This window comes from Pygocentrus nattereri, chromosome 7 (genome assembly GCF_015220715.1).
Source record: "Pygocentrus nattereri isolate fPygNat1 chromosome 7, fPygNat1.pri, whole genome shotgun sequence".
NCBI lineage: Eukaryota > Metazoa > Chordata > Actinopteri > Characiformes > Serrasalmidae > Pygocentrus > Pygocentrus nattereri.
Window position 1 is genome coordinate 13,419,473 of NC_051217.1, and position 12,531 is coordinate 13,432,003.

The 12,531-nt window shown below is 38.3% G+C and overlaps 1 protein-coding gene across 1 annotated transcript in view; it reads right to left on the bottom strand.

The window, feature by feature from the left end:
- Positions 1 to 12,531, bottom strand: part of syt9a (synaptotagmin IXa) — a 38,452-nt gene that overhangs the window by 11,790 nt on the left and 14,131 nt on the right. Inside the window, exons 2-3 of the mRNA XM_017708860.2 lie at positions 9,568 to 10,021; positions 7,236 to 7,788 (exon numbers count right to left, since the gene is read on the bottom strand). Coding sequence (XP_017564349.1) covers positions 7,236 to 7,788; positions 9,568 to 10,021 — 1,007 coding nt within the window. The remainder of the gene's footprint in view (positions 1 to 7,235; positions 7,789 to 9,567; positions 10,022 to 12,531) is intronic.

The following is a 12,531-nucleotide window of genomic DNA, read 5'->3' on the forward strand; positions in this document are numbered from 1 at the left end:
CCTAAGGGAACAGGATGATACTCTTTGTATCCCTGGTTGCATGTCTAAGCCAGACAGTCTATTCTCTTCTGACATTTACCAATCATATCCTAATGCTCCCACCCCTGGGGTGAAGGCAGACGTGGGGAGGTAATGGCTGGAAAAAGGGGTGAGATTAGAAACCTGCACCCTGCTGTTCATTGGAGGTCATGCTCAGCAGGAACTGACACCTCTTCCGCCGTTCGTGAGAAGAAAAAGGTCACTCTGGTGGTGCACTTAGATCAGTATGGCACAGAAAGGAGCCTGTTTCAAAGTTTAAAGAGTGCAAAACATGAGTGAAAGGACAGCTGCTACATGTGATTTGACTTTGCTTGCTAATAGACCATGTTGAAATCATACTCTCGACTTTGAGAAAGACGCTAGATGAAGAAATAGTATTAGAAATGTGCACCTGATTGTTTTCCTCTTTCTTCTGTGCATTGTGTTATGGTGGTTTGCATTAAATCATCACTGTCCTGGAAAAACCTGCCTGATTGCTGGACCTTGGTGACAGCATTCTGTGACTTGAGGCTAGAGGGGACATCTAATGATGTCTTCCTAAGGATCGTGAGCTCCAGGAAATATCGATATTTTCTCTGCCTCAAACAATCTGTGAGGTGGATAAAAATAGGCATTTGGTTGTCTGTGAGTCCAGGCCCCTCTGCAACTCTGCAATCTCATGGCAGTATAATGCTTTGATTTGTTTTGATATGCTGGAAGCGAGGGCACAGATTGGCATTTAAGCTTCCATATTAGGGGAAGAAGAGGCATTCTCAAACTGTCTGGAATGAAACATGCAAAAAGACCACACTACTGAACAGTCAAGGCTGCCACCATTACTTAACTGTTCTGTGACTGGAATCAAGGTGAGGGCTGCTTACATTTCTTCGACAGCATATCACAGACTGCTGCTGACGATTAGTTAACTAACATCAATCATGTTGTTCATAATAGTCCAAAATGCATCTCACTCTATTCTGATGCATAAGTGCATTGAGTGAAATTGCTTTTATTCTACCATGAACCGCAGGAAAGCAATTGTCAGCAATTGCCAACATGCAGTTGCATATAAGCACACATGTGAAGCTAATGGCTTTATATTATTAAGATGCAGTTGACAGTTTAAAGCAACCATGCTTTTCCACAAAATAGCATGTAGCCATGTTGCACTTCTGAAGTGGAACCTGCCTTGTGATTTTAAAGTGGTACAGGAAATGTGCTTCAAATATGTGAGAGGAAATATGCTTCAAATTCTGTTCATATCAATCATTTTCTTCTAGAGAATGAAGTGACCGTAGAGGAAGAACTTGTGGCTGTCAGAGAAACCTTTCTCCACTGATTACAGTAAATCGCTCCACATAGTCCATTGCATACAGATATTCACGCTGTACAAAATTGAAGCATTCAGACTACAGGAAGAAAAAAAAAACATTAGTTTAACCCTTTAAATTCCCTACCGAGTTGTGTCTTAAAGGGCCCATGGCATAGAAAAACAAATACACCTCTCGTGATTAAACAGATGAAGTTTCAAAACATGCCATTCACTCTCCAGAGTCCATAGATTGAAACGAAGGTACAAAACCTGTTCAATTAGACTTTGCTGCTTTTGTGATGTCATAAAAACATTTACATAAAGCCGTCTTTGCAGTCGACAGCAGTTTAGCTCCAATATTCATGCTGAAGTTATAAGAAGGGTTCCAGACCTACTTTTTGAACGAGGCACTATACTGGGTAGCCAATCAGAACCAAATATCATTTACAAATGTCAGAAAAAAATAAAATAGCCTGTTTCATTTTAAAGAGTAAAGACAGGTTAAAAATAAAAAAAGGTCAGGTTAAAATGAATTATTCCTCTTTTTAGTACAAGACGCACATAAATGTCAAAACTGGAAAAATAAAGCCTCTACGAATTGTCTACAAATCCCATTTAAATGCACAGGCGGAGCCACAAGGAGGTACACTGGTGTGCACTCAATTAAATCTAGTCATTAATAAAACCCTGTTCTCAAAACAATATGATGGTATTTTTTGACAGCATGCGCTGTTAAGAATACAAAAGTAGAGATTGAATTCTATGAACACAACACTGTTTTTTTAAAAAGAGAAAACAGATTTACACTACTATTCAGAGTTTGGAATCACTTGCCATATTAAGAATTTGTGTTGTTTAACATACAATGGTAGCTTATACAATGTGATTTAAGTATTACAAACTGTTCTTTTTGATATTTCATCCAGTATTTCAAGAATGGTGTAGACAAGGTTTTTAAATGAAATATAATGTAGTGCAAATATATTTGCACATTTTTGCTTTTGTCGAGTTATTTGTCTTGAGATTTGATCTCCACTTTTGAAATATGATGAAGTCTGGATAGGTATTTTAATGTAAAATACCCTTTATAACTTAAAGAGGTTTGATGTGAAATGGTTCTTTATTGAGAAACTTACATACTTGTATTTCTTTACAGTGGTGGTTATAGGAAGCAGAGGTCATGATGCCTACACCACAAACAAAGCCATTATATTTACTGTCCAAAATGACCAGTGAAGCTACTAATTTTCTTTGGGGACCATTGTGCCTTACAGCTCCACACATGTACAACTATGAATTAAATTAATTTTGGGCCAAAACATGATCTTAAAATGATTGTAAAATAATTAGTCTTACTTATTAGTAAGTATTTTTGTACTTTTGTAATGTAGCTTCCAGAGGCATTAAACCAGCACTGTGATACATTCTGACATTTTTTTTTTTTTTGTAGAAAGAGTATTTTACATTAAATCACTCTGAATGACTTTGTTAACATCTTAATCATTTAACCTCACACTGTTTTACAGTTTTCTGTGTCATTTTAGGCTTTTCTACAGCTCTTGGCATCAATCTGGACACATCTAACATTTCTTATTTTATTTACAGCTTTCTAGTGATATAAAAACAATGACTTTTGAACAGTGATTCCATTTGAACAGTGATTGCAAACTTTTTTGGAGATTTTTTCCAAGTTTAGTTTAATCATATCCAATTTCTCCAACTAGTTAGGACTCCCCCAATCATATGATACCACCAGTGCTGGGAAGGTGAAGGCAAACACAAGCTTCCTCCGAGTCATGTGAAATTAGCTACCGCATCTTTTCGAACTGCTGTTAATACAACAACATTGGAGAGCTGACAAGTTTGGTTAACTGCCAGTTTTGTTATGTCAGCTAACAGATGCCTGTCTAGCATTGCTCTAAGTGATGGGAGGAGAGGTAAGGCTATCCTACCCACCCAGAGAGAATGAGGCCAATTGAGCTTTCTCTGAGTCCTGGCTACAGATGCCTGATAATGGAACTAACGCTTAGATGGTTGCACCACTCAGGAGCATGTGATTCCAAACTTTTGAATGAAATCTGAAGTTTAATTTAAGGATTATTTACTTTAACCTATAGCAAAACTCCAGACTGCTGGGCATGACACAAGAGACACTGAGCATGGCCTTTCTATGTCTTTGTTGAAGGAAAATAACTGGTGCTCCAGAAAGCCATTTTATTTCAATTGAGAGGACTATCTCTTCAAAAGGCTGCAGTGGCATAATTACAATCCCACATTTAATTACCCATTTATCTTGATCTGTGCTATTGACTGATGTGGACAATGGATTTGCTATAGCGTCATTAGGAGAGTTTGTTTGTGGTGGTCTGGCTGTTCATCTGTGCTCTTTAATTGAGTCACTTGATGAATAATGTATTCAGGCTGCTAATTAGATAAAGGTCATCAGCAGCAGGTAAGTCATGAATGCTAACTGCATATATCATCATCATCATAGCCTGCAGAGGCATCGATTGCTTACAGGTTTGGGTCCGCATTTGGTTTTATTACATGCATGATTACACTTTTACTTGCTTTGCCTTGAACGAAGGAGTGCTTGCCCTTTTTCGTTCTACTGATATGTAGAGACAGTAGCTGTTTTGCCCCCATTTACAATTCACTGTTAGCTTTTGGGAGTGAAGCCATATGCCAGTATGAGGCCTATTGGAAAGCTGTTGATTATTTATTTTTGTACCATGTGAGCTTTTTGTTTGTTGATTGTTATGGAAAATCATTTGAGATTCGTGTCATGGGGTTGCCATTTGTACCCAACCATTAGAGTAAACATTCTGAATGTAAACGCTTATCAGACAATAGCCTCAGATCTGCATGAACAACAGCAGTTAATATAACAATGCAAATCTAGTCGAGTGTCTGTGTGTGTGTGTGTGTGTGTGTGTGTGTGTGTGTGTGTGTGTGTGTGTGTGTGTGTGTGTGCATTTGTGTGGTTTCTTTTGTAGAGATTTCATTGATCTGCACTGAAATTAGAACTGCTTTTTGTGGTTGCAAACACCAAAGGTGAAAGGTGACCTTAAATAGCTGCAATTTTACCAGTTTCTGATTGTTCAACTTTATTATTTAAAATAATAGATTTTTGAACCTCTAAGAAATGCTTCTCAATGCATTCAGACACATGATGATATTCCTCAATTAACCTGTAAAATTAAGGCAGAAATCCATAATTAGCTCGAGGTAACCAACGGAGGCCAACCACAGGGCTTTTCTATAGGATCCAGTCAGATAGAACATTTAAGAAAAGCAATAATTCAGTCTTTCCACACCTGCAACCATCTGCCCAACTCCCACCCTTATCTGCTTCACAGAACAGCTCACATCCAGCACGCTCCCTAACCCATTCAACACAGTTGACAGAGAAGTCGTAACGGTGTAGGAAGAAAAATAAGAGAGAGAATGATAAGGATGGGTGGGAAATTGATGAGGTGATGCACATAAAGGCTCCAAGAATGAGGAAATGGGATGAAAAAAGAGAGCAGTTATTCAAAGAGAAGAAGAAGGGAGAGCAGGAGGAGTAGGCGGATAAGAAGGAGAGAGAGAGAAGTTAAATGAAAGAAAATGAAATACAGTAAAGCCCTGTTGTAGGCCTGTACTCATCTGTCACAACAAAATTGACTAAGAAGCTTATCTTATAATTCATCAATTGACAAAATGAGCAGAAACATCTGAATCTCTGTAAATGGGGCTTTAAAATGTCCTTCAAAAATGAAACCACAGTGACATACAGCATTGTGAAAAAGTCAGAGAAGAGCTTTCACTTAATTAAGTTTCAGTCAAAATGACATTAAGTGCAGGTTTATTACATATATTTCTAAAGGGGATTAAATGTGAGGTCATCCATTTTGGATAAGGAGGGGAAAGGTCCAAAGAAAAAACAATAATTAAAGCTTTCATCTTTGAGAAAGAGAAGAAAATCAAGGTCCACTCTTGCTTTAGAGCTCAATGCTCTGGCCACCTATAGACCTCGACATCATTTAACATGTTTGGGCTTATTTGGATTATAAGAACGAGAAAATGCAACTAACTTCTAAGACTTCACTTTGGAGGTGTTTACAAAAAGCATAACAAATTTCTTTGAAAAACTGAAATCTAAAAATAAAGAAGGCTGTAATAAAGGCAAAAGATGGACACACTAAATCCCATGTCTCAGACACAAGACATCTGATACAATCCTATCTGGCCCACAAAACTATTTTAATTCTCTATTAATATAAGCTCATTCCTCAATACACTGCACTATAGTTCTCAGCATGCACTGCAACATAATGAATGGTTAATTCTTTACCAGAAAATCATCAGGCACCCCTCTCTACTGGAATCGACATGGCTTTGTTCATATCAGAGCAAAAGACATGCAATTTCTTGCTTCTGACATTCAACAAAATGATTTTGACCACTCAAAATCACTGATGAAAATTTCCATGACATATTGAACCATGCCCTATTGTAAAAGCAGTTTCTACATTTAAAATCAGGGGCTTAGTACATGATTTTGAAAGACATTTCATTTAGTCAATCAACTGGTTAAAATCATTCACTCATTTTTTATTCCCTCTGCCTTTATAGAGCTGTGGAAAAATAGAGGGAAGAAAACAAAAGATATTTTGAACCCTATTTATTTTATTACGGTGCACAGTTCACTTTTATCCAGCTTTTTATCTAGCTTTTAGCATTCAGCTGGGTATGCAAACGTGCTGAATTTTAAAGGAAAGGACTTTTCAGGAGACCCAGCACCCTTGGGCATCATCATACATTATAATTTTCAATTTAGTATTTGCACTTATTTTGGTTCTCATCTTTTGGTGGATGGTTCTTTAAAGAACCATTTTAGTCAATGAAATGTGTGAAGAAGCTTTTTATAGTATCTCTGTATGATGTAAAGGTTCTGATAGGATTTTTTGGGCTTTGCCTTCAACACATGCCACTCTTAAAAATATGGTTCTTCAGTAAAGAATATGGTTCTATATAGAACCACTCAAAGAGCCTTCTGCATGATTAATGGCTACTTTGTATCATACTTTGTACCTTTTTTTGGTGCCATATAGAACCCTTTTCAAAAAGATACTATATAGAACCATATACACACGTTCTCCATCAGTCTGAAGAACCATTTCCCCATGCAAAGAACAAGCAAGCCAGCAAAGGGTTCATTGAGTGTTCATGATTCCATGTAGAACCTTTTACTAAAGAACCCTTGAAGAACCATCTTTTTTAAGTGTGTAGGAGAGAACTTGGGCCATTCTGGACTCCCTCTGCTTGAGCTGGATATCCAAACCCATTCTTTGATGAACAGAGGTAGGTCTGAGAGAGGATGTAGGAACATGGAAGACATGGGGTGGTGTTTGTCATGGAAAATGGAAAGTAGCGATGGAAATTCATAGAACTTTGGAGGGAGGAGAAGCTTCAGATGTGATCATCCTGAAAAACCTTTGTATTTCATTACTCTATTAAATGTTTTCCAAGGACCATATCACTGCTGTCAGAACAAAACTTCATCAAACTTCAACATCTCCATTTTTGACTTTTTTCGGTTTTTGACATAATTTGAAAATGCCTGTTACCCTTTACATTATGTATAAATTTCATGATAAATGGACTGAAAGCAATTAACCAAAATAACTTGGAAAAACTTCGGGTTCCATTGGCTTACATTAAAAGGATAAGTAGGTTTTTTCCTTCTCCTGTAAAGTTACCATTTTGGAGATCCAAGGTTTTGTTCAGACAACAGCGATATGTTGAAAAATCATTTAGGAACCTATATTTTGAATCTGTAATTTGCTTATTCTCTTACATGGCAGAATAAGAGTTGAAAAATGTGATGAGAATGTGAGGCTGTTCCTGGAGGACTACTCACCGAAGACACATATTGAATATCTCGGCACAGCTTGGTCTCCCGAGGAAAGTCTACCAGGTCTAGGAAGTTGTCCACCACCACTTGTCCAATGATGTCGTGACGTGAAAAACGGTCAAAATCATAAACAGTGAAGTGGAGCTTTCGTGTGGGAAGTTCAGCATATGCCACAGGGAAGAGGAAGACCTCATCAAACACAGGGTTCAGAGTCTTACGGTGCACCTTGGTCTGGTGCTTGGTCTTGCGGTCGGGCAGTAGATAGATTTTAACATAGGGGTCTGAGGTGCCGGAAAAGTCCTTGGCTGGAAGGTCTTGGGCACGATGGATCTTGACAATGAGCTGCTCCAGATCGCAGTCATATTTGAGGATGAAATGGAGACGACCACACATGCCACCTCGACCACTTCGGTTTTCCTCACTGTCCAGAGAGCGCTGCTTGTACAACTCTGGTTTAAGCCTCCCAAGACTCATTCCTGTCAGAGAGTCTTGCCTCTGGAACTGAGCTACCATAAAGTCAGGATTGGACTGGTTCATCTGACGTCGGATAGAGCTTTGCCTATGACAAAAGACACAAAGGAGAAGACTTATTGACCTTCTACAGGATGACCTGCAGGAGAATCATATACATTCTCCCATAGAGATTCTCCTGGCCGCATCTTAAAAAGAACTGATGAATCCATCTTTTTGGTTTGCTTCTGTGTACTTCACACAACATAAAAAAATATTCTGCCAGCTATCTGTCACTTTAAGAACAAGTCCAGGCACTTTTCCAAGGAACAAACCCTGCATCAAATAGACTGGAAAGAAGGTTGGCTGCATAGAAAGATGAACTGATGAATATATCTTTTTGGCATGCATGAGTGTACTGGAACAAGCTTAAAATATGCCTAAACATATCGTTGCTGTTGGCCATTTTTTACACCATTCGATAGCACCAGCTGTCCTTTACATTGCGTGAAAATTTCATGATGAATGGACCAATAGAAATGATCCATAAGCCTGGAATAGAATCTTTACATCAACGTATAATAATGTACATTAGTACATTACTACATGTTAAGATTTTCCATTCTTCTTTAAAGTTACCTTTTTGGAGATATGAGGTTTTGTTATACCAGCAGTGGCGATGATATTCAAACATTACACAGGTCTGCAGTAATGTGTGTGTGATACAGCACTTAATATCATACTTAGAAAATCATTAACAGTAAACAAATGCAATTGTCACTACAAGATAATATTCATTATATGTTGATAAGTGCAATTATTGGTCATTTTACCATTAATATATATTCATTTTTTACCTTCAGAAAACATTCTTAGTTTAAAAATTTGCCTGTTTACTGTGTTAAGCATACTTCTGCTGTAACAATACATTTAGCACCTGGAAATTTTTATCTTATTTTATCTAATCTTAATTTGTCGGTCATATCAAATCATTCTTTTTTAAACCATTTGAAAATGCCACATTTTGTGAGCATCTAATGTTGATCAGACTAATATAAATGGCCCAGTATATAAAAATGACACATTTTAACAGGTGTTGATCACATTTCCTTTTAACCAATACTACTAGCAAAAATGGTTCTATAAACCAAACTGCAAAAAGAGCTATTTTCCATAATAACAATGAAAACCTTCTGGTGCTATATAGAACCATTTTTAAAAGGTTCTTTAAAGAACCACTTATAACATTTGGCTGAAAGGTCTTGGGCATCATAGAGATGAATGACGTAGCCATGCTGAATAGAATATGAAATAACTAATGTTTGGGAGAAGGACCTGGCCCAAAACTCTTCCCCTTCTACATTCTGTGCGCTATAATTTATATTCTATAAATTTTCCCCTCTCCCTTCAGTTTCCCTTGACAAAAACTTTGCACCCCCCCACCCCCCACCCTGTCTCCTCCCACCCTTCTATGATTGCTCTCTTGCTGAGGGACAGGGGGGTCTGACTTCCTCCTTAACGGGTCACCCCAGATAAATTCCTGCCCAAGTTTCTCAGAGTTCTCTCCTCTGTCCCAAGCTCAGTTTCACGTGTGGTCCAAATGTGCAGAGAACCAAATGCATTACCCTTTAAAAAGGTTCTTCAAACGTTTTTTAGTATAGGCAATGGTTATGTGTAGAACATTGATAATTCAAACACTAGTTTAATGTTTAGCATTAGTTTTTGAATTGTCATGGTTCTATATATAACCTCTACTAAAGAACCTTTGAAGAACCTTTTTTAAAGGGTAAAGGGACCTCTGGGTAAAGGGATTTCTGTTTTCACTTAGGCTTCACTGCTGATGTCTCTGCTCTCTCTCATCTCCCCCTCAGCATCTAACCTCACTGACCGGATACAGGTGGAAGACGGATCAGTGATCTGTCTCTGTATGCGGCTGTTGCCATAGACACCGTTCTCCCGGGCCTTGGACTCCGCCTCTAGGGGAATGTCAGGTGAAGTGTGGCTGATCTTCAGGGCTGCCTCAGGCACCGGGACGGGTGGGGGAGACCCGGGCGGAGGCGGAGAGACTGGTGTAGGAGGCACCGTCATCTCCTTAACTACAGATCCTCGCGGCTGGTTCCGGCGGTCGAGGGTTGCATCCACTTCTGTGTAAATGGGCTGCGGCTGAAGGGGCGGAGGAGGTGGGTGAGGGTGAGGGTCTGGCTGGCTCTCTTTGGTGCCAGGAGAGAGGCCTCGCTCTCGCCATGGTATCCAACATAGCTTCCACGAGACAAAGAGAGAGACGCCAAACAAGGCCAAGCCACAGGCGGTCACCACCAATGACAGCAGGCTCACTGATACATCTGCAGATAGAGAGAATAAAGGTAGGTGTGAGGTTGATGAAGAAAGGATATTGAAACACTAAATGAGCAATTGGTGCAGTAAACTATAGAAAAATAAGCTATAAAAACTAAAATAAATGTGTCATTATTTCTCGCATAGCTCACTGAAACAAGAAATTCTAAAAAGTGAAAAATGTAAATTAAACGATGTACTCTTAAGTCACATAAGTTATGCAGTATAACAAGTAGGTCTTCTAAAGTAAACAATGAGAAAAGTCTGTACCTTCTTATATAAATTGAACATGGTCAAAAATATTTTTATTTTTCTTATTTTTCTTTAATCATTTAATCAGTTTTAATGCATGTATTATATTATATTTAGGTTTAAGATTGATTATCTGGTTCGAATACCTTAGAATTATACTGAATTGTGTTTTTTACTGAATTTACAGTTTTTAACAAATATTACAGCTAGCCCTTCTGTCACAATTAACTCCACCTGGGTTGTAATATTCCCACTGCTTTCATTCATTCACAAACAGTAGGTATTTAAAATACAATTTACAGTTTTGCCCATAGCACAGATTTCAAGGTTGCTTATAGAAAAATAGGACAGACAGACCAAAATTCCTTTAAGAACATCTAAAGAACTGCAGGCCTCAGATAAGGTCAGATGTTACAATCCCACTGGGCAAAAATGGTATCCAAGGAAATTGCAAGGTAAAACCCACCATAATCAAAAGGAACAAAAGGCTTATCTCACAATTACCAAAAAAAAAAAAACAGCCTGATGAGCCCTAAGCCTTTTGGAATAATGTTCTGAGAACTAATGAGTCAAAAGGGGAACTTTTTAGGGTCCTATTGCATTTAGCATAAGGCTAACACAGCAATCCACAAAAACAGTATCATACCAACAGTGTTGTCATAATTAACAGAACCATGAATTTTGCTCTATACAAAACATCCTGCAGGAGAATGTCTGGTAATTAGCAGTTAGGTTATGCATTATGACAATGATCCAAAGCACAAGAGAGGTCCACCCCTGAATTACTCAAAAGAAAAAGGGGGATTGGAGGGGCATAGTCAAAGTTCTGACTTGAATGCCATTGAGATGCTGTGGTAGGAATAGAAACGGGCAGTTTATGCTGAAAAGCCCTCCAATATGGCTGAATTAAAGCTATTTGGAAATGAAGAGCAAGAAAAAATCTCCACAACCAAAAGACTGATCTCTTGCCATAGGAAGTCAATGCTTTCGAACAATTTATAAAATTTGAAGAGGAAATTACTTTTTTCATGGGTGATGTAGATGCTGCAAAATGATCATTTACAAAACTGTGTTTTGTATTTTCTCATATTCTCCTTGTCTTATATTACATTTTGCATGAATATATGAAAGCATTATGAGTGCCAAATATGCAAAAATGAAGGAAATCAGGGTGGGGGATGCTTTTCACAGCATTATAGACAGACAGACAGACACATGCCCAGGTGTCCCTGGCTATATTGACTGTTTAAACAATTAATAGCTCTAAATATCTTTTCTTGGGTTGAGTCCTGGGGTTCGCCTGTGAAGACTGCATTTGTCATCAAAAAGGATAAACCAACATGAAAACCAAACTGCTGCCTTTGGGAGAAAATCAAGTCATTTTGAAGCTGAGAAAAGAGGGGAAAGCCACAGACAACAGTCAGTGACATAATTTGACACAGCGCAATGGTGAATGTATCACAATCCACTGTTTGAAGAAGACATTGAGTGCAGAAATACAGAGGCAGAACCACAAGGTGCAAACCATGTATCAGTATTTCGAATCGAAAGGACAGATTAAAGCTCAGAAAGAAATACAGAGATGAGCCTTATGGACTGATGAGGCCAAGACCTCTACCTAAGTGATGGAAAAGCAAAGAGTGGAGAAAGAAATGCCCTGTCCATGATCCAAGTTCACCGTTCAAGCATGGTGGAGGTTAGAGTCCTCCAGTGTAATATCTTGGGCTCACATGGCTGCTTCTGGACTGGGCTCACTAATCTTTATTAATGATGTAACTCATAATGGAAGCAGGACATTAATTTAGAAGTTTATGATATAATGTCAGCCAATTTTTATTGATGTAGTTGTTGCAAGCAAGAGAAACCAAATATCAATGATTAATTACAATAATTTACGTTAAGACTATCTGTTCCTATACTTTTGCTCGCCTAAAAAATGGATGGTCTGCCATCAAAAGGGACATGTTCTAAGCTGTTAAACCCCTTAAATAGCCAGGGCCCACTGGCAGGCCTAAAGTTTTATTACACAGTTGTATAACCTCAAAACAGCTCAGCCAGTTTGTTCTCAAGTCCCTGTAGTTACGGAATAATAAGCTTAGTATGTAATAAACCTGGGACTTTAAGGGGTTAACATGTGTAGTTGTGCATATCAGGAAATAAAAGCTGAAATTCTGATCTCATATTCATCATTTTATCTGAAACCCAAGTGTATAGCAAAAATAAAGGAATTGGCCTTGCCATTCCAGTACTTCAAAGGAAACTATAT